Source organism: Enhydra lutris, unplaced genomic scaffold, assembly GCF_002288905.1.
Source record: "Enhydra lutris kenyoni isolate GAN:26980312 unplaced genomic scaffold, ASM228890v2 scaffoldscaffold1, whole genome shotgun sequence".
NCBI classification, from domain to species: domain Eukaryota; kingdom Metazoa; phylum Chordata; class Mammalia; order Carnivora; family Mustelidae; genus Enhydra; species Enhydra lutris.
The window spans coordinates 90,385,608-90,412,994 of NW_019154085.1; the positions used below are offsets into that span (position 1 = coordinate 90,385,608).

A 27,387-nucleotide genomic window follows, 5' to 3' on the forward strand; every position below is an offset into this window, starting at 1 on the left:
TATTTTTATTATTTGCCCCAGGGGTAGTTTTGTGAATCGTCAGGCTTACATACTTCACAACACACTTCATAACACTAACTAGGGTATATCACATATCCTCCCAATGGCTATAACTCAACTACCCTCTCCCTACCACACTACCCCCAACAACCCTCCATTTGTTTTGTGAGATTAAGAGTCTCTTATGGTTTGTCTCCCTCCTGATACCATCTTGTTTCATTTTTTCCTTCTCTACACCCCAAACCCCCCACTCTGCCTCTCAAATTCCTCATATCAGGGAGATCATATGATAATTATCTTTCTCTAATTGACTTATTTCAAGAGCATAATACCCTCTAGTTCCATCCACATCATTGTGAATGGCGAGATTTCATTTCTTTTGATGGTTGCATAGTATTCCATTGTATATATATACCACATCTTCTTTATCCATTCATTTGTTGATGGACATCTAGGTTCTTTCCACAGTCTGGCTATCGTGGACATTGCTGCTATAAACATTTGGGGGCACATGCCCCTTTGGATCACTACATTTGCATCTTTATTTTTTTTTAAGATTTTTAAATTATTTATTTGACAGAGAGAGAGAGAGATCACAAGCAGGCAGAGAGACAGGCAGAGAGAGAGCAGGAAGCAGGCTCCCTGCTGAGCACAGAGCCTGTTGCGGGGCTTGATCCCAGGACCTGAGATCATGACCTGAGCCAAAGGCAGAGGCTTTAATCCACGGAGCCACCCCGGTGCCCCAACATTTGCATCTTTAGGGTAAATACCCAGTAGTGCGATTGCTGGGACATATGGTAGCTCTATTTTCAACTTTTTGAGGAACTTCCATACTGTTTTCCAGAGTGGCTGCACCAGTTTGCATTCCCACCAACAGTGTAGGAGGGTTCCCCTTTCTCCTCATCCTTGCCAGCATCTGTCATTTCCAGACTTGTTAATTTTAGCTATTCTGGCTGGTGTGAGGTGGTATCTGTCCGTGGTTTTAATTTGTATTTCCCTGATGCTGAGTGACGTGGAGCACTTTTTCATGTATCTGTTGACCATCTGGATGTCTTCTTTGCAGAAATATCTGTTCATGTCCTCTGCCCATTTCTTGATTGGATTATTTGATCTTTGGGTGTTGAAGTTGATAAGCTCTTTATAGATTTTGGATACTAGCCCTTTATCTGATATGTCATTTGCAAATATCTTCTCCCATTCTGTCAGCTGTCTTTTGGTTTTGTTGACTGTTTCCTTTGCTTTGCAAAAGCTTTTGATCTTGATGAAGTCCCAGTAGTTCATTTGTGCCCTTGCTTTCCTTGCCTTTGGCGATGTTTCTAGGAAGAAGTTGCTGTGGCTGAGGTGGAAGGGGTTGCTGTCTATGTTCTCCTCAAGGATTTTGATGGATTCCTTTCTCACATTGAGATCCTTCATCCACTTGGAGTCTATTTTTGTGTGTGGTGTAAGGAAATAGTCCAGTTTAATTCTTCTGCATGTGGCTATCCAATTTTCCCAACAGCATTTGTTGAAGAGACTGTCTTTTTTCCATTGGACATTCTTTCCTGCTTTGTTGAAGATTAGTTGATCATAGAGTTGAGGGTCTATTTCTGGGCTCTCTATTCAGTTCCATTGATCTATGTATCTGTTTTGTGCCAGTACCATTCTGTCTTGATGATGACAGCTTTGTAATAGAGCTTGAAGTCCGGGATTGTGATGCCACCAAACAACCTTGCTTGTTTTCTTTGTTTCTTTCTTTGTTTCTTTCTTTCTTTTTAAGACTTTATCTAATTATTTGAGAAAGAGAGATCACAAGTAGGCAGAGAGGCAGACAGAGAGAATGAGAAGTAGGCTCCTTGCTGAGCAGAGAGCCAGATGTGGGGCTCAATCCCAGGACCCTGAGATCATGACCTGAGCTGAAGGCAGAGACTTAACCACTGAGCCACCCAGGCGCCCCCAACCTTGGCTTTCTTTTTCAACATTCCTCTGGCTATTTGGTGTCTTTTATGGTTCCATATAAATTTTAGGATTATTTGTTCTATTTCTTTAAAAAAAAAGATGGTATTTTGATAGGGATTGCATTAAATGTGTAGATTGCTTTAGGTAGCATAGACATTTTCACAATATTTGTTCTTCCAATCCATGAGCATGGAACATTTTTCCATTTCTTTGTGTCTTCCTCAATTATTTTCATGAGTATTCTATAGTTTTCTGAGTACACATACTTTGCTTTTTGGTTAGCTTTATGCCTAGGTATCTTATGATTTTGGGTGCAATTGTAAATGGGACCGACTCCTTAATTTCTCTTTCTTCTGTCTTGCTCTTGGTGTATAGAAATACAACTGGTTTCTGTGCATTGATTTTATATCCTGACACTTCCCTGAATTCCTGCATGAGTTCTAACAGTTTTGGAGTGGAGTCTTTTGGGTTTTCCACATAAAGTAACATATGATCCACAAAGAGTGAAAGTTTGACTTCTTCTTTGCCAATTTGGATGCCTTTTATTTCTTTTTGTTGTCTGATTGCTGAGGCTAGGACTTCTAGTGCTATGCTGAATAGCAGTGGTGATAGTGGACAGCCCTGCCATGTTCCTGATCTTAGGGGAAAAGCTGTCAGTTTTTCCCCATTGAGAATGATATTCGCTATGGGTTTTCATAGATGGCTTTGATGATATGGAGGTATGTACCCTCTATCCCTACACTTTGAAGAGTTCTGATCAAGAAAGGATGCTGTACTTTGTCAGATGCTTTTTCAACATCTATTAAGAGTATCATATGGTTCTTGTTCTTTCTTTTATTAATGTATTGTATCACATTGATTGATTTGTGGATGTTGAACCAACCTTGCAGCCCAGGGATAAATCCAACTTGGTTGTGGTGAATAATCCTATTAATGTACTATTGGATCCTCTTGGCTAGTATTTTGGTGAGAATTTTCACATCTGTGTTTATCAAGAATATTGGTCTGTATTTCTCCTTTTTTGTGTGGTCTTTGTCTGGTTTTGGGATCAAGGTAATGCTGGCCTCATAAAATGAGTTTGGAAGTTCTCCTTCCGTTTCTATTTTTTGGAACAGTTTCAGGAGAATAAGCGTTAATTCTTCTTTAAATGCTTGATAGAATTCCCCTGGGGAAGCCATCTGGCCCTGGGCTCTTGCTTATTGGGAGATTTTTGATGACTGTTTCAATCTTCTTACTGGTTATGGGTCTGTTCAGGCTTTCTGTGTCTTTCTGGTTCAGTTTTGGTAGTTTATATTTCTCTAGAAATGCATCCATTTCTTCCAGATTGTCAAATTTGTTGGCCTATAGTTGCTCATAATATGTTCTTATAATTGCTTGTATTTCTTCTGTGTTGGCTGTAATCTCTCCTCTTTCATTCATGATTTTATTAATTTGGGTCCTTTCTCTTTTCTTTTTGATAAGACTGGCCAGGGGTTTATCAATCTTATTAATTCTTTCAAAGAACTAGCTCCTAGTTTCGTTGATTTGTTCTATTGTTTTTTTTTTTTTTTTTTTGGTTTCTATTTCATTGATTTCTGCTCTGATCTTTATGATTTTCTTCTCCTGCTGGGTTTAGGCTTTCTTTGCTGTTCTTTCTCCAGCTTCTTTAGGTATAGGCTTAGGTTGTGTACTTGTGACCTTTCTTGTTTCTTGAGAAAGGCTTGTATCACTATCTACTTTCCTCTTTGGACTGCGTTTGCTGTGTCCCAAAGATTTTGAACTGTTGTTTTGAACACAGTTTTGTTTGAACATTTGTGTTTTCATTTTCATTTGTTTCCATGAATTTTTTTTTCAATTCTTCTTTAATTTCCTGGTTGACCCATTCATTCTTTAGTTGGATGCTCTTTAGCCTCCATGTATTTGGGTTCTTTCCAAATTTCTTCTTGTGATTGAGTTCTACCTTCAGAACATTGTGGTCTGAAAATATGCAGGGAATGATCCCAATCTTTTGGTGCCAGTTAAGACCTGATTTGTGACCCAAGATGTGATCTATTCTGGAAAATGTTCCATGTGCACTAGAGAAGAATGTATATTTTGTTGCTTTGGGATGGAATGTTCTGAATATATCTGTGATGTCCATCTGTTCCAGTGTGTCATTTAGGGCCTTTTTTTTCCTTGTTGATCTTTTGCTTGGATGATCTGTCCATTTCAGTGAGGGGCGTGTGAAAGTCCCCTACTATTACTGTATTATGGTCAATGTGTTTGTTATTAATTGGTTTATATGATTGTCTGTTCCCATGTTAGGGGTATAGGTATTTAAAATTGTTAGATCTTCTTGTTGGACAGACCCTTAAAGTATGATATAGTAGTGTCCTTTCTCATCTCTTATTATAGTCTGGCTTAAAATCTAACTTATCTTATATAGGGATTGCCACCCCAGCTTTCTATTGATGTCCATTAGCATGGTAAATTGTTTTCCACCCCCTCACTTTAAAACTGGAGGTGTCTTTGGGTCTAAAATGAATTTCTTGTAGACAGTATATTGATGGGTCTTGTTTTATTATCCATTCTGATACTCTGTGTCTTTTGATTGGGCATTTAGCCCATTTACATTCAGGGTAACTATTGAAAGATGTGAATTTAGTGCCATTGTATTGCTTGTAAGGTGAGTGTTACTGTATATTGTCTCTGTTCCTTTCTGGTCTACTGCTTTTAGGCTCTCTCTTTGCTTAGAGGACCTCTTTCAATATTTCCTGTAGGGTTCGTTTGGTGTTTGGTAATTCTTTTAATTTTTCTTTGTCCTGGAAGCTTTTTATCTCTCCTTCTATTTTCAATGATAGCCTAGCTGGATATAGTATTCTTGGCTGCATGTTTTTCTCATTTCGTGCTCTATATATCATGCCAGTTCTTTCTGGCCTGCCAGGTTTCTGTGGATGTCTGCTGTCAATCTAATATTTCTACTATTCTATGTTACAGACTTCTCATTCTAAGCTGTTTTCAGGATTTTCTTTTTGTCACTAAGACTTGTAAGTTTTATTATTAGATGATGGTGTATGGACCTATTTTTTATTAATTTTGAGGGGGATTCTCTGTGCTTCCTGGATTTTGATGCTTGTTCCTTTTGCCATATTAGGGAAATTCTCTACTATAATTTTCTCTAATATACCTTCTTTCCTCTCTCTCTTTCTTCTTCTGGAATCCCAATTATTCTAGTATTGTTTTGTTATGGTATCACTTATTTTTTGAAATCTCCCCTCATGGTTCAGTGGTTGTTTGTCTCTCTTTTGCTGGGCTTCTTTATTCTCCATCATTTGGTCTTCTATATCACTAATTCTCTCTTCTGCCTCATTTATCCTAGCAGTGAGAGCCTCCATTTCTAACTATACCTCATTAATAGCTTTTTTGATTTCAGCTTGGTTAGATTTTAGTTATTTTATTTCTCCAGAAGGGCTTTCATTTCTCCACATAGGGTTTCTCTTTTATTTTCCATGCCATTTGCTAGCCCAACTAACACCTTGAGTATTGTTGTTCTGAATTCTAGTTCTAACATATTACCAATGTCCATATTGATTAGGTCCCTAGCTGTCAGTACTGCCTCTTGTTCTTTTTTTTTTTTGTGATGAGTTTTTCCGCCTTGTCATTTTATCCATATATGAATATATGAGTGAGAGAAAAAAAAATACTAAAAGGGTGGCAAAACACCAGAAAAAATGTACGCTAACCAAATCAGAAGAGATCCAAAGCTGGGAGGAGAAGAAAGAGGGGGAAAGGAAATAAAAATAAAAAATAAAAATTATACACACACATGGACACACACAGACACACACACACACATATTAGACTGGTGAATAGAACAGAGCCACCCACTTGATTTTGGGTGTATTTTGGTTTCTTAGAAGAATAACCTCCCAAATATTTAAAGAAAGAAAAATTTACAAATATAGAAAAATAAAGGCAAACATGGTGAAGAGATGAAATATGACTGTAAAGATGAAAATTTTTTTAAATTTCTAAAAAAAGGAATTGATAAGTTGTTTGGAAAAAGAAAAAAAAATAGAGTAGGAAATGTGCTCAGGTTGGAAACTAGAACAAAGCCATGTGCGAAATTAGAAATTTTGTTCTATTAGAAGAAATTGTATCCCAAAACTTTTTAGGGAAAAAAAAAAAAAAACTATACATATACAAAAAACATGGTTAAATACAATGAAGAGATAAAATATGATTATAACAATAAAAGTTTTAAAAGTTTTTTTAGAAAGATATTGTTAAGATAAGTTAAAACATTAAAAGAGGAAAAGTTAAAAAATAGAATAAGAAAAAAAATTTTAAAAATTTAACTTTGCAAGACTAAAGTGTCATGGGGAAAAAGCCATGAATTCTATTTATTGCTTTCCTCTAACTCTGGAGCTCTGCTCTTCTCATTCATGGATCTTCTCAAAGATCCATGAACTTTGTCTTAGCTGGATGTTCTTGCTGATTTTCTGGGCAAGGGGCCTGTTGCGGTGATTCTCAAATGTCTTTCCCTGAGGGGCACCTAGGTGGCTCAATGTGTTAAGCCCCTGCCTTCGACTCAGGTCATGATCTCAGTTTCCTCAGATCAAGCCCTACATCGGGCTCTCTGCTTTGCAGGGAGCTGCTGCCCCCTCTATCTCTGGCTGCTGCTTTGCCTACTTGTGATCTCTCTCTCTCTCTGTCAAATAAATAAAATCTTAAAAAAAAAAAATAGTATTTGCCCAAGGCAGAATTGCACTGCCCTTGCCATGGACAGGCCTAAGTAATCTGCTTGGTTTGCTCTCAGAGCTTTTGTTCCCTGAATGCTTTCCTTAGAGCTCTGGAGGACAGGAATGAAGATGGTGCCTCCCAATCTCTGGCCCAGAGGAGCTGAGAGCTCAGGGCCCCGCTCCTCAGTGTGCCCCCAGAGACAAGCAGTCAATCACTCCTGTCTCCCTGGTCTCTGGCCACACTCCAAGCTCACCCAGCCTGTGACCGAGCGTTTTTATCTCTGGTTCATGGCCCTTCCTGATGTCTCTAAACCCAGCAGATTCCTGCCATGCTGCTCTCCCCAGAGCAGGAAGGTGGGTCTCCCCGGATCTGCCACTTGTGGGGGTTCCTGCTTGAAGAGCAGTGGTCCGACTGTGCCTCAGATCACCATTTAAGGTAACTCTGATCTGAAAGCTCACTCCTTGGCTCTGTCTCTGTATTCGGCTTCCCCACTCTGATACCTGACAGCTCTGCCACACTCAGACACCCCCAATCTTTCTGTGACCCTGTGGGTCCTGAGACCACACTGTCCCTGCGAGGGCTGCACCTCTGCTTAGCCTCTGCTGTGTTGTCCCTCAGTGGAGATGACTTCCAAAAGTTTGGATTTTGTGCTCTGCTGCTCCACTGATTCCTGGGAGCTGGCCCCTCCCCCTGCGGTCTAACTTCCCATTGCTTCGGACTCACTTCTCTGCACATCCTACCTTTCAGAAAGTGGTTGATTTTCTGTTTCTAGAATTGCTGCTTTTCTTCTCTTTGATCTCCTCTTGGGTTTGTAGGTGTTCAGAATGTTTTGATAATTATCTAGCTGAACTCCTGGAACCTAATGTTATTTCAGTCAGCTACTCCTCCGCCATCTTGCCCCTCTCTCTGTATCTATTCTTCTTTTATCTATCATTTATTCCCCATACAGTACTTTGAAGTAAATGTTACTTTCTGTTTTTAAAAATGAGGAGTCATTTAATTCATAGTAATAAATGGCAGGGCTTGTTTCATCCAAGTTGGAATTGACTTTAAAGTTATGTGGTTTTTCCCTCCTGACCCAGAGTCCCTCTCTTTTACAAATAAGGAACTTTGCCAGATAGAGAGCAGAAAATCTTAATAACCACATGGTTTGTACAAATATTTATTTCCAATATTCATTTAACAAACATTCAGCATAATCTGCTGATTTCACCTAGTAGCACCTGGGCGAATTGTAAAAGTATTCCATCCCTTTGCCAACAGTTTGGTTATTCTGACATAGAAGAAAAAGCTTTTAGATACATGTTGGTAGCTTTATAAGGTCCCAGGCTACTGTCAATAAAAATTCACTTTTTACTGGAAAAAACTCTAGATGTATCTGGTTATTCTAGGGCAAAGTGAATCATTCACTTCTGGAAAATTAAGGGCTCAACTTTGGGCAAGTACCATTGATTGAACAAGTTCTAGAGTCATCTACCATCTGAAAGCATCTGAGTTTAGCAGATGCTAAAATGAACAAAAAGAAGATTAATACACATTAGAAGTTACCTGTTTATAAAAAAGCCTCATTTATATGGTAGGGAATTATCATAATCATATGTTTTTTTAACTATAAAAATATAAACTCTTTAAATGTAGACTTGATCACATTGCTACAATATAAAATTCAATTCTCAATGGTACTTTGAATCTAATTGGACTTATTTCAAAGTAGATTTCCATTATTATTTGAAATTGTTACTCACTTCTGCCAACAATTATTTTGTCACTGAGTACTAAATTCATCCGTTCCCTCTATTTTGCAAGACACCATATTTAATTGTACCATTAATAAAAATGCTTAGGGGAAAAAAAATCCAACTATTGTGAAAATTGGTCCAGCAAGAATGAAGGAAAAGAAAACAAGTCAGTAATAAAAGTGAGATCTAGAGTCTAAATTTTGGAACCAGGCCTTGAATTCAAGTAGAGAATTTGAGTAGTGGACATCTGTTGTTTTGCCTATTTCTAAATAGGATTTTCAATTTTTATTTTCACCCAGGAAACCTTTCAGTGGAAGAATGTCAACATCTGTGATTTAAATCAGAGAAAAGAAAAGGAAAAAAAAAAAAAGGCAAAACCACACCTATAAATGCCATTTCATTGAGAACTATGTATCTATAGCAATGAGTGCTAAATAAGCCATACTTGCAATGTTTAGTCTTTATCTTTTAGTGAGAAGGATAGTATCCTATTTTATTTTTTCCCCATAGGGAAATTCTATATGTGGATTCTATATGTGAAACATAAGATGGGTGAAGAGATGGCTATGTTTAGCTAAGACTGTCCATAACCTCAGGCAGCTTCATGTCCGGTGAAAGAATGAGATATAAAGAGCTAACCAAAATATAAGGCTATATGAAATATGCAGTTTAATAAGGGTGTAAGCTACTTAGAAAATTAGCACAAGGAATACTAACTTATTATATGAGATCACCAAAGTGCTCATTTAGGAAGTAGTAGTCAAATTAGACCTTGGGGGGAAATGCTAGCAGATCAATCCAGGTTGAAATATCAGTAGTCACAAAGCTCTGGATACTTCATATGAAGGGAGGAGCAAGTAGTGAGCAGTAGCTAGACATTCAAGAAGAATAAATTATAAGGTTAATGAGACAGCAGAGCACAAAGGGTTTTATCTCAGGAAGAAGAGCTGTTTTTGTATTTTTGTATTTTTTTTTTTCTAAAGGCAGTGAGAAACCACTAAAGACTTTTACAGCTGGTTAAAGGTCATGATTCAAACTCTTTTTAAGGTAAATTAGGTGGAAATCTGAAACACTGTAAGTAAGAATTATAGATAAGGATACAGCTAGAAGGTTAAGAAATGTTCTAAATCTAGAGCAAAAATTAGTCCTGAACAATGAGAGGTATAAGAAGGTGATAGATATCAGGGGTATGATATAGAAGTAATCAAACCTGATGGCTGGGAGAGAGGTGAAGTTAACCAGAGGTGATCATTGGAAAGATGTTGGATACATTGATGCAGATGTAAACAAAATGGACACCCTTGCTTCGGACATTTTCCCAAATCAGCAGTGAATTATTCCTATAAAATATCAATATTTGTAGGTTTAGGAGATTAAGAGATATGATTAGTGAAAAAGTTGCAGTTCTGCTTCAGATTCTCTAGGAAAAAAAAAACAATAACATAGGTTTGGAATACATATATTTGTGTTAAAACTGATGAAACCAAGACAATGATAAACACTATATTGTTCAGAGTTAAAGAAGCATAAAATTAGTGAAAGTGTACATAGAAGGCTCCTAAAGTATTTTCAATATTCTACTTCTTAAGCTGGATTGTGTTTATGGATGTTTGGTTAATTTATATACCATGTGTTATATATAGTAATATGTATGTGTTCAGTTTTTCATAGTTGCAATAAATGGAATATTTAACATTTACAAAGTTCCCTTGAAAAAGCTTGGCAAAAATGTTACCAATTTGCTTTTTTTTTTTTTTAACTTTGCCCCTAAAAACAAATAAACAATTGCCCAGAAACCCACTTCAAATGAATTTTGGTTGAATATAGCCATATCTGCTCTCAGAAATTTATGACAGTTGAGATCCCCTCCTTCTTTGAAAGCATATCTGATTTTGGGCAAAAGCCTTCATGCCCACCTCTAAGATGCTGGTATCAGCAGGTCCACTGCATAGGGGAAAGAAAAAAGAAAGAGAAATTTCACAAGCAAAGAATTGACAACCATTATATGTGTGTGTATGTGTTTTCCATTTAGATTTATCTACATGTCAACCAATTTATGTGCTTACCCCATTCCTCTTTCAACTAAGGCCTTTGTACTGTGGTCATTTTTCCTCTCACTAATTTATGTCTTTTAATGTTCCTTTAGATTACTGATAATCTGTTAGTGATAATCTGATATGTTGTCTGAAAATATATTTATTTAGCTTTTGTTTTTGATAGTTTTTTCTGATCATGGTAAAATACACATAAAATTTATCATCTTGACTCTTTTTAAGTGTACAATTCAGTAATTTTAAGTACATTCACACTGTGAACCAATCTCCAGAACTCTTCATCCTGTAAAACTGAAACTTTATAGTCATTAAACAGTTACTAACTCCTGGTAATTCTGTTCCCCAAATGTCTACCATTCTACTTCCTTTGTCTATGAATTTAAGTACTCTAGGTGCCTCTTATAAGTGGAATCACACAGTATTTGCCTATTGGTGAAGGGCTTATTTGACACAGCATGATGTCTTCAAGGTTCATCCACAATGTAGCAAGTGTCAGATTTTTTTTTTTTTAGTACTGAATAATATCCCATTGTGTTTGTGTATATTTATCTATATAGATAGATAGATATATCAATGCATATTTGGGTTGTTTGTACCTTTTGGCTACAGTGAGTAATTCTGCTGTGAACATAAGTGTATCTTTAAGATACTGCTTTCAGTTCTTTTGGGTATGCCCCCAGAAGTGGAATTGCTGGATCATATGGTAATTCTATTTTTAATTTTTTTTGAGAAATTGCCATGCAGTTTCTCACAGAGGCTGAATCATTTCACATTCCTACCAATAATACTTGGAAAGGTTCCAATTTGTGCACATCCTTGTCAACACTTGGGTTTTGGTTTTATGGTGGTGGTAGTCGTTTTTACAGTAGCCATCCTAATGCGTGTGCAGTGGTCTCTAATTGTGATTTTGATTTGAATTTCCCCTATGATTAGTGATGTTGAACACCCTTTTGTGTTCTTGTTAGCCCTTTCTGTATCTGCTTTGGAGAAATGTCTATTCCATCCCTTTGGCCATTTTTTAACTAAAAATATTTTTGTTGTTGAGATATAGATATAAAGATAATTTTGTTGAGTATGAATTTCAAGTTGAGTTATTGTCTCTCAACCTTTTGCAGATATTATTCTACCATATTTTACATTATTTATTGCTATTAAGAATCTCCATTTTATCTAAAAGAATAATAATATAATAATAATAATCTAAATATAAATATAAATAATATAATATATTAAATATAAAATATAAATAATATAAATATAAATATAAATAATCTAAATAATAATATAATAATAATCTAAAAGAATGCTTTTAACATTCTTTCTTTGTCTTCCTGACGATGTTTTTATTTAGCTACCAAAGGTCTGTTGTGCCTCCTATGGGATCATATCTTGCATCAGCTCAGGGGAGGAAAAAACCCTCAAATATTATCTCTCACCATTTTCTATAACCTAGTCTATTTCCTCCTTTGGAAACTTTGACTAAATATGCTAGACTTCCAACTCATTTAACCTTTTTGCTTCTCTGTGTTGGCTCTGGCTAACTCCTTCGATTTGTCTTATAGTTTACTGACTGAATTGTGTCTAAGCTGCTGGTTAATCTATTTAATACATTGCTTCTTTTTAAAATATTGTTTAAATTATTTATTTACAAGCCATTTTTGGTTTGTATTTATGCCTTCCAAGATTTTTTTTTTTTTTTTTTTAATTTTTGGCAGGGCACCTGGGTGGCTCAGTTGGTTGGACATCTGACTCTTGATTACTGTTCAAGTCATGATATTATGGGCATGGGATCAAGCCCTGTGTCAGGCTTGGCACTTAGTAGGGAGTCTGCTTAGAGAGTGTCTCTCTCCCTCTTCCTCTGTCTCTCACCCCACCCACATACACACACACTCTCTCTAAAATAAATAAATAAATATTTAAAAATAAATCAATAAGTTATTGGCTATGCTTATTATTTTAAAGTATATGCTTTCCTTTAAAATAGTCCACTCACTTTTCTTTATCTTGCACAATAATGTAAAAGCATGTAGGCTTTGTAGGTTTAAATCTGTAGATTTTTCTCATAACTCTTCCTTTTATGTTTCATTTTTTTTTCTGTGTTTTATTTTTTTGTTCTGATTTTCCATGAGAATGAACTCAATCTAGAGAAATTATGAGGTTGAGGGTTGAGGAATTTTTTTTTTTTCTTTCATAGAGGATTTGAATTTGCTTCTGCTAGAGGAAAGAGGAGTCACTGTAAACTGGAAATCACTTGAATTTCATTATCTCCTACCCAGCCAGTGGATATCTTGTTTATAAACTAGTAATCTCTTGCTCCAGTATAGATCTATGCTTAAAGTTTTTGTCTGTTTGTGTTTGGTTTGGGCTTGTTGGTTTTATTGTGTTTTGTTTTCTGTATTCAGAGAAAGAACAGAGAAAATAAATTTTGTTTTTACTACTAAATTATTCTCCTTTTTGATGGGGCAAGGAGGTTTCTTGTTTTTGTTTTTTTTGTTTTTTTTCTTCCTATTCACCTATCAGTGATGATGTATACCCTCCTGAAATACCTGGTATTGTTCTTGCTTAGCTCTCTTGTATTTGTGCATTTAAAGACTGAACCCACTTGCACTAAGCAACTAATAATCCATGGATCTCTAGATTACCACTTGATTTGATTTCTCAGGCTTTTGTCCCTATAGCTGCACCAGCCTCCATATTCTCATTTGTCTTCTTTTATGTTTTGGCTAACAAACAAGTCTGTGTTAGCATGTAGAGACTTTCCTATCTTGTGATCATGATACATTATTTAAAAGTTACAATTTATCATTTTTCAGAAGATATTATTTGCAGTGACAGGCTTTTCAAAATATCTAATCTGTTTTAGTTCAAGAGGTAAGGGTTCCTCAATATAGAAAATTGAACTCTTTGAGAAATTTACTCAGAAGTCTTTGACTTTCTTGAAAACAGAGATTGAGTCAGAATGATTTCAATATATATTTCAATGTTTTTTATTATTTCAATTATTTCAATATTTTTATCAAGGAAAGAAAAATTTCACTAAATATATGGCAGTTTTTTATCCCTCCCACTCTTATGGTGAATTTACCAGATAAGTCTAAAAAAAAAAAAAACCCAATGTAGGTATTAAGAATGGTCAAAAAAGACAAAAGTTTTATTTTAGAATTAAAGTTGATAATTAGAAACTTTAATCCAGTGGGTAGACAAAAGATAAGGATAAGAGCATGAGAATTAATATTGGGTGAGTATGTATTTAGATACATATTTACTCTTGAGAATGAACTTGAAGACCTTATCTGATATTTCTAATTCAGCTCAGATATCCTTAAAATTATAGATTGTGCATGGTCATGAATGTTTTCATCAATTTATTTAAAATATTTATGTTTAAAGCAGTGTTGTATACATTTGGGAAGGGAGCGATAAAGATATATTAGCAAGAAGCTACCCTCAAGAAGTATATGTGAGAGTAATAATGTGTCAGCAAATAACTATCACGTGAAGTACAAAGGAATTGACCAAATAAATTCTTATTAAGTAGAGAAAACTTTCTGTCTGGAATATAGAAAAGAATTGATTAGGTTTTTGTGGTTGAAGGGTGATGTTGCCAACAGCTTGCTTATTTTTGTGTGTGATTCAGGTTAGTGGAAATGTGATAAAATATGAGGTACAGGTAATTCCCTATAGGTTAGAAAGGTCAGGGCAACTCTGGAAATCTGAAAACATCAGTATGACTGAAGTGTGAGGTAATTGGTTAAAAATTTTGAGAAATAAAGTTGGAAAGGTAGTTATATTCAGATTGTACAGAAAACCAGGCTAAGGAATTTAGACATCACTTTCTGAGTGGTTGGAAGCTATTGAATATCTTTGGGACAAACAAAGGTCAAGATGCAGAGCTCTCTAGTCAGAAAAATAACCTGACAGCAACTAAATCATTTGGTTGGATAAGGAAAAAGACTGTATGCTATTGCAGTCTCAAAGACAGAAAAAGATTTGAAAGAGCATAAACCATAGAATTGATAAGGACTAAATAGGTATTAATTGCTTACATTTGGCTATACTTCCTAATTTAGGAGTGCAATGTATTCTCTGACCATGTGATTGGGAGTCAATTAGAAATAAATAGGATTTTTTTTTTAAAGATTTTATTTATTTATTTGACAGAGAGAGAGAAAGATCACAAGCAGGCAGAGAGGGAGGCAGAGAGAGAGGAGGAAGCAGGCTTCCCACTGAGCAGAGAGCCTGATGTGGGGCTCAATCCCAGGACCCTGAGACCATGACCCGAGCTGAAGGCAGAGGCTTAACCCACTGAGCCACCCAGGCGTCCCAATAAATAAAAGGATTTTGAGCAGTGGAAAAACAGCCAAAAACAAAAACCAAAACCTTTGGATATATGTATTTTAGAGGAAATAAAAATGCATTGTGTTATTTCTGCCAATGCCAAGCAATCCATGGTAAAAATGCAGAAAGTGTTAAGTCCTTGGATTGGCAAAATACCCCTCAACCCAGCATTAAACTGCTTAACTATGTATCATCTAATGTAATACTCACAGGAATCCTATGTATTATCTGTAGTTAGCCTCATTTTCCTGATAAGAATAGAGGCTGAAATTTAAGTGACTTGATTAAAGACAAAAAATAGGCACTCAACCTAGAACATGAAGCCAAATCTTCTCATTATAAATGCAAGACTGTCTTGCAGCAAACTAAGTCCAGAGGGTGAAGGAACAGAAGGAGTAAATATCGTCAGTGAGGCAAATGAATAAGTCTCAGATGTGGCAGGTTTAGCTCTACAGAAGTGCTGTATTACTTTTTCTCAAGAAAAGGGATCTGAATGAGGATAACTGAAAATGAAAAGAAATTTTGAGTATTGGGTTGAGAAATAAAATTCACATTTAAGATTCACCAACTTACCAGTAAATTGATGATGAAAGGTAAATTGCAGAAGAGAGACTGTTGATACGAAGAGAATTGAAACATGGAGAATATCTCCTAAGGGTACTGTGACTAAAAGTTATTTAGAAGTAGCAAGAGGATTTCAGAGCAGAAAGGAGGCTCTGTCAGGATTGGAGGACATAAACATGTGATGTATCCTACCATGCCAACATTACTGTTACAACCTACCCAGAACTGCCAGGTCTCTATGCCTTATTTTGGTCTTTTACATTTTGAAAAAATTAGCAAATTTTATAAATCTGGTGTTTTCACTTTCACATGAAAATCTGGCTTTGTGGCTTCTTTTAAAAATGATAAAAATGGAAGACATAGCAATTTGAAGAGCTAAGCAACAGCTGCACTAGGATTCTGGAGGTAGGTGGGTGGGAACCACTGCGTTGGAGCAGTGCCTGGGAGCTAGTTAGAACTTGCAGAACGTCAGGCCCCTCCTCAGAATGACTGAATCGGAGTCTTCCTTGTAACAATCCCCAGAAGTCTTGTAAGTTTGAGTAACACTGGTCTAAAGAGCTCTAGAGATTCGGTATGCTTCCAGATAAAACTTAGTAAAATAAAAACAAAACCAAATTAGACTGTTTAAGTGCCACCGATTGGGGACTACTCTGGCTTACTTTATAGGGTAACATGTTAAAAAGATGTTCTAGTAAATATGTTAAAAAGATTTTATAGGATCCATCATTTTAAATACTTGATTTTGATTTGTTTCTTTAATTAAAACATACAATTGCATTTAAGCCTGAATTCTATCTTTTTTTTTAAAGACGGCTAATTAAATAATCAAGGAATAACAATCCAAATATTCATGTTGGCTGTATTGAATCAAAACTTAATTAGATTTCAGTAATTTCTGTAGAATCCATGTTGGAGGAGTATTAAAAGGATTTTGTTTCTTTGGACATATCTCAGTCAATTTCTGCTCATTATCTATTTTGAAAGATGTTCGACTCTGGTGATTTTTTTAGGAAAGTTGAATTGCTTTATTTCATTTCAGGAACAAATTGGCACATTAAAACGCAAAACAGCCCATTTGTTGACGGCCCACAAGTACTTTTTCCTAACTAGAAAGATGTGCTACCAACTGGAGAAGCTATTACTCTAATTTGAATTTTGGTCACCTTGGCCCATAAGACTGCTGCCTGTGTCTGCTCCTAAGTGTTTACTAGTGAATCATTGAGTGTTAGTGTAATTTCAATGCTAATTGTTGCTTCAGGTTTTCAAATGGCTCAGCAGTAAGACATTAATGATTATTCATGCCTTAAGAAGGGCTGATAAGGGAATGAGATTACAATCTTGTACAATTTTAGCTAACAAATTAAAGTGTAAATTAAATTTTCCCTGAGACAGAAAATAACTTACTTGGAAAGTCAAAAAGAATGAGCAACTTCATTCACTTTTAATTTTCTCTTTCCTGTTTTACAGATATTCAGAGTATCAGAGGGCTAGCAGTGGATTGGGTCTCACGTAATTTATATTGGGTTAGCTCCGAATTTGATGAAACACAAATTAATGTAGCACGACTAGATGGCTCTTTGAAAACCTCAATTATCCATGGAATCGATAAGCCACAGTGTCTTGCAGCTCACCCAGTCAGGGGGTAAAGTATGATTATTTTTTTGTAAAGTTTTCCAAAAATTTCACACATTTTTGTCCTGATTTGATATAAAAACTTTAATTCAGAGGAATTAACATATCAACTATACCAGTCAAAAAAAGTTAAAATGGAAATTGTAAAAGAGATCCCTGGTTAGAGATTTCTGTTATCTGCATAAAGCCAGATTTTTATACATTATTGCAAGATTTTATTAATTTATGTTTCTAAGGAGTAACAACAGTTCAGAATTTAAGAAAAGAAAAAAAGGAGATGCAGGGGAAAGTCACTAATTTTATTTCAAATACCAGTTTTAATAACATATTTACATGTGTTTAGTTTTAATAACATATTTACCTGTGTGCTGATGTTATTGTCACTGCTAAGTAAATCAGATTCTCCCATCTTCTGGCTAATCATCATGTGCCCATGTAGAGAGCTTGTGTAGGGTTAAAATACTTTCTCCCCAGTGCTTTCAGGGGGAATGGCTGAAATGACTTTGTTTTCTTCTTTGGTATCTGGTTTCTCTAAACCCAGGGGATTCAATCTAGATGCATTACTTTAAATGGAAGTAATTTACTATATTTATAGGTAAATATTTCAGTTGTGAATGTAGGAGGGCAAAGGAAGTGAGTTGATTGTCTCCTTCAATGACAGGGAGAAGAAAGAATGGTGCTTTCTTCCCAGGCAAACATGTACCTTATCATCAGCAAGTGCCTCAACAATTCAGGCTCTTCTTAAAAAGAATTAATCTTATACCAAGAATTTACTTTGACATTAACTTTATTCCTCAGTGTATGTTTCTAGTTAACAAGTAGGTCTATCTCTAATATTTTTAATTCATATCTCTTAAATTAAGGAAACTCTACTGGACAGATGGAAACACAATTAACATGGCAAACATGGATGGCAGTAACAGCAAGATTCTCTTTCAGAATCAAAAGGAACCAGTTGGTAGGTTTTTTCTTTTTTTTTAATAATCACTGCAGTTTTTAATATGACGAACATATATAATGTATCTTTGATCTAGAACCTAAAAGAAAATATTATAGATTAGTAATATAAATTCAATCAGGAATTCCTCAATCTCATTGACTCCATTGGATCTATGTAGGGTAAGGAGAAAACATTCTTTTTGTGGATAAGAAGATAAATTCTTTTAACATGAGAGCTTTTATAGTATCTTTAGTATTGAAGTCACTTAAAACTTGATGTAATTAATAAATATCTTACTTTCAATGGTGAATATGTTGATACATTGTTACAGCGGCAATATAATATACTAAAACTTCCCCTGATCATTGTTGTGTCATTATTAATAGTTATAATGATTTAAGTATTTAGTATTTACTTTTCAACAGTTTTTATTCACTATGCAGTAAGTTTTTTTGGTTTGTTCTACCTTTGTTAACCATTATAAATCATTAGCTAAAACTCAATAGTGCTGGAAGAAAACTCTGATGTATGTACATAAAACATTTTTTAAAAATTTTAACTACAAAGATTCTTTTACAAGTTAATATGTTATATATGTTTGCGCAAATATCCTTCACATTATTATCTATCTATATATATATATATACTTTTTTCAAATTCTAATCACTCTTTCCTCATTTTTTCTTATATTGCTTTAAGAGGCAGGAACTATCACACTGCCTATTTGTCATCTCAAGTATCTTTTTTTTTTTTTAAGATTTATTTATTTATTTATTTATTTATTTGACAGACAGAGATCACAAGTAGGTAGAGAGGCAGGCAAGAGAGAGGAGGAAGTAGGCTCCCCACTGAGCAGAGAGCCCAATGCGGGGCTCGATCCCATGACCCCGGGATCATGACCTGAGCCGAAGGCAGAGGCTTTAACCCACTGAGCCACCCAGGTGCTCTCAAGTATCTTTTTTAAAATAAATCCAATAATGAACCTAGATTTTGATATCATATTACATGCAAATGATGGAATATACAAAAGAAAATCATAATTTTGCTTTGAATTAAACACAATATATTTTTAATTCTGGGGGAAAAATAAACTCACCATCAAGCTTTTTAGCAATTATTCTTATTTTAGAGATGTGGTAGTATCCTTATTTGAAGTAGTTCATTTTTACTAGGGATCATTCAGTAAAGGTTTACTATCACTAAAATTTATAATAAATAATTCTTTTCATGTAGTCTGTAGACTAAACCTCTGATGGAAAATGATAATATTAACAACTCTTTTCTTTGGACTGGCTGTTCTAAGATTTGATACACAATTGGAATTCAAGGTAGTGTTAGAAATTAAAGGCAAATTGAAATGCTAATACTTCTATGTGGAAAATGATAGGACAAAAGAAACAAGGGGCTTTACAAGATTAGGACCCATACAAAAGATTTAATTTGGACTCAAGCAATTCAGTTGGTGCTTATCTAGAATTGTTCAGAATATTTAATATGGAAAAGTGAGTATGATGAAAATAGTATGAGCAAATAAAGTCCTTATACTGTAATGTGGGAGCCACAGGTTACATCAAAATGTTAATTTATATGCTTGTTTCTATAATGGGAAAATCTTATCTTCATTAATACTAAATTCCATTCCCCTACTCAAAATAAATTTTAAAAAAATATAGCAGCTTATATAAAGAACATTTATAAAAAAAAATAGTGTTACCTGTTTATACTTTGTAGTTGGGCCTTCAAGCTGTTATGTACCAAGTGATACTTTTAAGTATATGAAAGAAGATTCAATATTCAACAATAAATATTAGATGTCTACATCACGTCAGTTATTATTTGGAATTCACTTTAAAATCAATTCAGACTGATACTTTTTAATTTTAACTTGTGCAAGACATACTATTTTAACCAAAATAATCCAGAACTCACTGCAAATGATGCCTTAAATCAGCATTAATGAGCATGGCTTGCAAGTCATTCGTTTATTCCGTACAGATATTTATTGAGTATCAGATTTTGTACTAGGCTTGACACTGCCCTTTTCCTTAAGGGACACAAGAAGCTAAATAATTTTAGATTTAATTAAGTAAATTTAACTCGGTGACCTTCAGCAAATTAGTGTTACCTTGGTAGTACTTGCTTTCCTCATCTGTAAAATTGAGACAAAAATGTCTATTTTATAAAGTTCCCATGAGGACTGAATGAGGAAAATTTATTAAAGGAACATCTGGCCTTTAATAATACAACCTGTCAGGAGTAATAATACAAGGTATATTGGGTCCAGTAGACTGGAATTTGAATGATTTGATTGTCTGCAGTACTGGTAGTATAAATGAGTTCAGTGAAGAATAAACATACAACAGAATCCTTAGAAATCTTGCAGAGGAATATAGGTACCAAGTGAGCCTCTGACATGAACAAATTTTTATGTAAATGTGAGGACTCAACTCAATATTGGTTTGCTGCTAGTTCTAAGAGGTAAACAAGTTTGAAGTGGTTCAATTCTTCTCTCAAATCTTCCCAACATAAGCCCTGGAGCAAAATGGCAACTGAGCCCTCATCTTCTTGTAGTTCTTTACAAATAGGTCTTACAAGTTCCTTCTGTAACTTTCTATTTTAACTAACTAGTCATGTTACCCAGGTGCTAAAATTGGTCTCTGCAAAGCTGAGTGAGAGACTGTGTCGTCCATATATAAATGTAACAAATCATTTTCCCTTTTTATGTTTCTGGATATTCTGATGTTCTGTGGGAAATCCTAACTACAACGTATTCTACCACATTTCTGCCCACAGATATCTTTATTTTTGATGTACAGAGGAAACAAGTGAGCAGGTGAAATTATCTCCTGCCTCTTTTCTCCTTCACTTCCCTACAATGAATAATATTTCTATGTTGGTAGGTAATTAACATATCATTATCATTTGCCATCTTTTAATGCCCACTCCAAGGTGTAAGGTACAAGAGGGAGAATGAACTTCAGGAACCTAAAAACTAAGGACAACTTAATAATTATAACATTCACACAAAACATTCCTCTTGCTATATGTGAGGGACAATATGGTTGGGGAAAAAGTTGTTTTAGGAACCAAACAGATAGGGATTTGAATCTCTGCTCTAATACTAACTCTGTAACTTTAAACATTCTTCTTTCCTTTTCAAAGGCTCAGTTTTATTGTCTTTAAAATAGAGATAATAATGTCTACATTTGGAGCTATTTTTAGAATTAAAGGCACATATACAATATCTTATGTTCCAACCACTCTGCACTTACATTCTCTAAAGAATATATACTCTAAAGAATATGTCTATATATATATTCAAGAATATATACCTTCATATAAGTACAAAGGTATTCAATATGTCATTGTTTATAATGAAACAAAATTTAGAAAGAAACTAAATCTTCATCAAAAGAGGAATGAGTAAATAAATGCAGCATGTTTATGTGCTGAAATACAGGTATGTATATAAATATATGTGAAAAGACATAAATAGATCTCAGAAACGTTGAGTGAGAAAAGTAATTAGCAGAACGGTACTTACAATATAATACCACTTATGTAAGTACAAAATGAAACATACATTAATATATATTGCTCCTGGATGAATAAATTTATAAAATAAATGGAAAGGGGTAAACTGGAAATGTGCACATCAATTTTATAATAGCAATTCTCTTTGGGAAGGAACAATGATGACATTCACAGTGAAATTTCATCTTTATCAAGAGGGACTTTACTGTATTAGTAAAATTTAGGTCATATTTCATAAAAAGATTCAAAGTAAATATAATAAAAGTTAGTATTGTTCAATTCTGGATGATGAATATGAGTGGTCATTAATTTCTTCTCTTCTCTATGTTAAATACTGGCTTTTCAAAATATCCCCAAAACAGCTTGTTGTTTAGACAAAGCTGAGCTTCTTACTTCCCACACTGAGGAAGAACTTTAAGTCATCAATGTGTTAGCAGTGTCTCAGAGAGGGAAAAACAACATTGAAATAGTAATTGAGATTTAGAAGTCTGGTGTGGGGTAGATGTTTCAGTTGGAGGCATGGTTAAGAGCATTAAGTAAAGATCATTATATAATTCTGGATTGGTAGATACAGAAAGATTTTGAGGGAATGTGGATCAAAGAGTCTTGATGTATAAAGTGTCATTTGTTGCTTTTTGGTTGAAGAGTTGATGGGCTATCCGGAAGTTCCTGAAATTTGCAGTAATATTATCTTGACACCAATTTACCAGACAAAAGTTTCTTAGAATAGTAAGTTATGACATTAAAGACCGTAGATAGTAAAGACACATTAATGTAGACAATAAGGTGTGTTTTGGGTTTTCTCATCTATAAAATTAAGCCTTTGTTTCATAGGTTCTTTTTGGCTTTTCTTTTTACTCATTTAAAATACAGTAAAAGCATCCTTTGTGAAGAATTGTGTACACTAATGTTATTTTTCTCTAGCTGACTCTGAAAAATTATCTACAATAGGAGATGGGAGACAGTTGTGTGTCTTTCAGGGTTTCATGAGAAACAGAACCACTCGAATATGTGGATAGGTAGATGAATAGATAGATAGGAAGAAAGAGAGAGAGAGAGAGAGAGAAAGAGATTCTAGCTATATAGATATAGATATACAAAGAGATTTATTACAAGGATTTGTGGAATGAGATTGTGGGGGCTGGCTAGGCAAATCTGAAATCCTCTGGCAGGATGGAAAGTCTAAGGCAGCAAGTTTAAACTGTAGACCTTGGCTACAATTTCTTCTTCCTCATAGAAACCTTAGTTCTCTTACAGCCTTTCAAATAACTGTATCAAATCCACCTAGATTTTTTTAGGATAATATCCCTAACTTAAAATCAACTGGCTGCAAATAGTAATCACATCTACAAAATACTTTGATAGCAAAATCTAGATTAGTGTTTAATTGAACAACTGGGGATGATAGCCAAGCAAGGTTGACACGCTAAATGAACATCACGATTTTTAAACACAAACTTTCCTATATTTTATCCACTCATCTATGTGCCTACAAATATAGCGATTGTCTATGTTGATCCAAATATAAATTTCCATAAGTATTTAAATAAAATCTAGTAAAAGCTCTATTAAGCAGAAACTAAGTGAACAAAATTTAGCTGGCATTAATTACCCATAATTTCTGATTGGAGGCTGGGCAAATGACTATTATACTGAATTTAACATGTTGATATAAATTATTATATAAAGTATGATAATGTATCCTTTTTAGCCTAGGAGGAGAAATAGAAACAATCCTTAAGAATGTTTCAGAAATAACATGTAAATGTAAAGAAAGAGAGAGAGAGAGAGAGAAACATCTCTACAATAACCCCTCTTTCTTAAATCTAAATCCATGCATTAAATGGCTAATGTTAAGGTGTCATGCTAAGCATTGTGGATGACACAAAGAAGACTTTTTATGTAATACTTGCTTTGTAGCAATGATATACTGATGAGAAAGAGAGTCAGAAAAATGCGGTAAGGATTCACGTGTTGATCTGTATGTATGTGGGCCTCTTAAAATAAAGAGGAAAAAAAAGTGTGTTCCTACAGAGTGCCAGTTTATTGGGAAATAAGGCAAACGGGAGATAGGGACCCTTTCCTCATGGAGTTTACTATCTAAAAGGAATTGCACTATGAGTCAAACTTATCCACTCCAGCCATATTTCCTTCTTTGCTTCTTTCAATTTGTTAGACTCTTTACACTAACAGTACATTTTAACAAAGTATTCCTTTGCCCAGAAATGTCTCCCATCTCAGTTGTATGCCTATCTGCAAGATTTCAACGCAAATATTATTTCTTCAAAGAAGCTTTCCCTGACCTCCCTTGACAAGGCCGAAGTCTCTTAAAATAGACACTTAACACCCTTTCATCTTATAGCTCTTGGCATTATTTTAGACTTCCATTTGTTTGTTGAATATTTGAATAACTACTGCTTACCAACTAGAAAGGAAACTACAATATTAGAGACCATATCTGTTTTGTATACCATTGTGTCCTTAACTCATAGCTCAATGCTGACATGTTAGTAGATCTTCAACAAATATTTGCTGAATGAAGTGACCACTGTTTCCTATCCAATAGCAACAGGTTCTTACATGATTGCATAAATCCAAGATTTATTTATATAGCATAGCTGAATAAGATTACTTTGTGAAAGTAGTGCGTGTTAAGTGATCTGAGTGTTGTCCATGTTGCATTTCCTTCAATTATCTGATGAGTAGAAAATATTTATATTTATGCCATAATTTTCTCAAAGCATGGAGTGTAAGAATTTTATCAATGGAATTGCTTATAAATAAAAGCATGGCTAGCTAGAGAGGAAAAATTAGAAATAGTTTATTTCCAAATGTTCTCTTCAACATGTTCCTCTTGCTCTTTCTCCTCCATCTCCTGTCTAACCTGGTGGCCATTTGGCTCTCCTCAGCACCTCAGAGATTTCTCATAGAAACAAAGAATAGGGCAAAAATAGACGTGGTTAACTTATCTATTTATCAACAAGTCCTCAGTATTGGATGTAAAGATAAAACTAAATTCTTTGTACAGTAATGCCTTATTCATTTTGATCATGTTATTATAATTTTTGATATATACCAATAGGCTAGAGAGTCTATTATCTATAAATTAACTATAAAAACTATCATTGTAAGTTTACAGCAGGAAAGTCTTATCTATATTCAGTCACTTCAGATTCTTTATTTGGGTTGGATAAAGGCCAGGTAAGATGGTATGGGTTTCAAGCTTTTATAGTCATTGATTAAAATAGGTTAAAGATTGGGGGCACCTGGGTGGCTCAGTCTGTTAAGCATCTGCCTTCAGCTCAGTTCATGATCCCAGGGTCCTGGGATGAAGGCCCACATTGGGCTCCCTGAAGTCTGCTTCTCTCTCAAATAAATGAAATTTTCACAATAAAGAAACAAACAAACAAATAAATAAATAAATAGGTTAAAATCACATAGCATAGTAACTATATTTTGAAATTAGTGTTTTCACTGTGTGCTTGCACTGTTTTCCTAAAATATATTCAAAAACATATTGTTTACTACTTTTCACAAAATCTGAAGCACTTCAGATTATTGTTTTCTTTTTAAAAAAATTATTATTTTGCTATTGTTTACTTATTTTTTTCTCCTCTGGAGAGCCTAGAGCTGCGATGCAAATAAGTGGACTATTTTTCTGTTTGTTTTATATATAAAAGTGAACTGTTATTTAGTATAGTATTGTAGCTAATACACAGGGGTACAAAAGCCCCTGGCTCTGGGGGTCCCAAAGAGAGCAAGTTCAGCCACTCAACGCTGACAAAATCCAAAGCAGAGAAAGGAGTGATGATGAAATCAGAAACAAATTTATTTCAGTGAGGCCAGCAATCAAAGATCATCCCAGAATGTTGAAAATACTTCCAGGTTTATATAAGCAAAAGTGTGGGGTTAAAGGTGGTGGGTAAGTGCAAGTAGGCAGTGAAAGTCAAATCCTCATCTTGGAGTCAATCTCACGAGGGGTCTTTCTGGCTCAGGGCAGTCCTTATTGCCTGAGGGGGTTGTTTTGGTTCCCATTAGGGAATGCTTTGCCCTGAAAGTTCTGCCTAACCCTACCGCCAAGCTAGAAAGAAGAACCCAACTAGAAAGTCTGAAGTCAAATGGAGGCATCCAAAGTTTTCTTTCAGCATGAAGGTTAAGTCTCACAAGGAAACATTTGATATAGAAGTATCTTGGAAATAATCCCAAGAATTGATGGCATTGTAATCCCATTTGATAAGATTTTCTTAGAACTATTGTCCTGGGATGAATTCTAAAATGGACTTTTCCAGTACCAGGAGTAGACACATGACTGTGTGTAAAAGAGAAGTACAAACCTATTTTTCTTGGCGTACATGATTGCCATACCCATGAAATACATATACATAGGGAAATTTATTACTTTGTTATTTACTTAATCAAGCTGCACTGATACTATGCACTGCAGGAAATTATTGTAATTATTTTTTCACGGTAAGTCTGTCTGGGCAACCTCCGGCTTAAACTCTTGCCCTCCATATTCTCTAAACCATTTCCACGAAGAAAATTAGGTGAGTAGGAAAGGAGGAGCTACTGTTCAGTTCCTCTTCTTTTCAGGTATATTGATTATCAGATTACAATTTATTTTTCCCAGATTTAAAGAGGAAACACAATATTCTCTTTGGTGAGAATATAAATATCTCTTTGGTGAGGCTGGGAAGTATCAACTCAAAGCAATCATTATCCATCCTCCTTTATGGAACCTGAATTCTTATTATGAACTCCCAACCTTTGTGTTTGCCTATCCTTAGCCTAGGATACGTGATACAATAGAACCATCCTCACTTTGGCAAGAAAAATAACATAATTATAGTGACTACTTTTTAAGTACTTAGAATATGTCGAGCACTTGTAAAAAGCTTTGCATTAATCACCTCACACTAATCATTTCTGGAAGGGTTTCTTATTCTTCTTTTATAGATACAGAAAGTGAGTCTTGTTGAAAGAAGTTAGTTGCCTGTGATGGATAGTAGAGTGGAATTCAAATCCAAGTTTATCTGCTTCCAAAGCCATATTAAACCATAACCATTATGCTATACCTAGAGAGGCTGATTTCATGTAGTAATTACCTGACCTCAAGCTAAGATCAGGGAATAAAACTGATACTCTTTCAAGCATAGAAAGTAGAGGGAAAAAATTCAGAACCTGGGTACTCCTGAGAAATGTGGGCCCAATTAGGATGCAGCAGTCAGCTTTTCTAAGCAGCCAGGGAACACAAGAAGCGATTCCACCTCTATGCCAATCATACCTCACTATTAATTATTTCCAAATCTTTAAATGCTACTTTTCAACAGAAATATCACTGATAGACTAGGCTTTCTAATTTGTGAAATTGTTTTTATGTTGTAATTCACTGGATTTCCCTTGCTTGTTTGCTGTTAAATCCATGTGTGACATACTTGAAATAGAAGTGCATCATAATCTTATCAAAACAGCCAACTTGGCATTTTAGGACCCTGTATCACTGAAGACTAAGTAATTGGAGCCTTCAGGCAGTTTAGGCTGAAGCACTTTGTTTCTGTTAAATACAAATCAACATTCCAGTTATCCATTGTTGAGCTAAATATTCTCAATTAAGATTTATTGCTCAGTCTTGGATACATTAAGTGCTTAGAGCAGTTTGCGTAACAGAGGATTTTAATTTTCAACTTAAAGCCATTTCCATGTTTAAAATGTTTACATATTATGAATTATATCCCTTAAGCCTCATATAAAGCAACTTGGCTTGTCAATCAGCATTATCCTTCATGGTTTATTCTTAAGAATCCTGTGTACTATGTATTTTATTTTCTAGATATTTTCCCCTCATTTTCAATGTAATCCCAACCAAAATTCATTTGCTTACTCAACCTTCAAGTACACCTTTTTGAAACCTACTAAACTTTTTAAAAAAATTATTATTTAATCATTCCAA

The 27,387-nt window shown here is 34.8% G+C and overlaps 1 protein-coding gene across 1 annotated transcript in view; it reads left to right on the forward strand.

The window, feature by feature from the left end:
* The window catches only part of LOC111140884 (LDL receptor related protein 1B), a 1,957,146-nt gene that overhangs the window by 1,341,546 nt on the left and 588,213 nt on the right, over positions 1–27,387 (forward strand). Inside the window, exons 31-32 of the mRNA XM_022493131.1 lie at positions 16,799–16,973; positions 17,827–17,921. Of these exons, the coding sequence (XP_022348839.1) occupies positions 16,799–16,973; positions 17,827–17,921 (270 nt within the window). The remainder of the gene's footprint in view (positions 1–16,798; positions 16,974–17,826; positions 17,922–27,387) is intronic.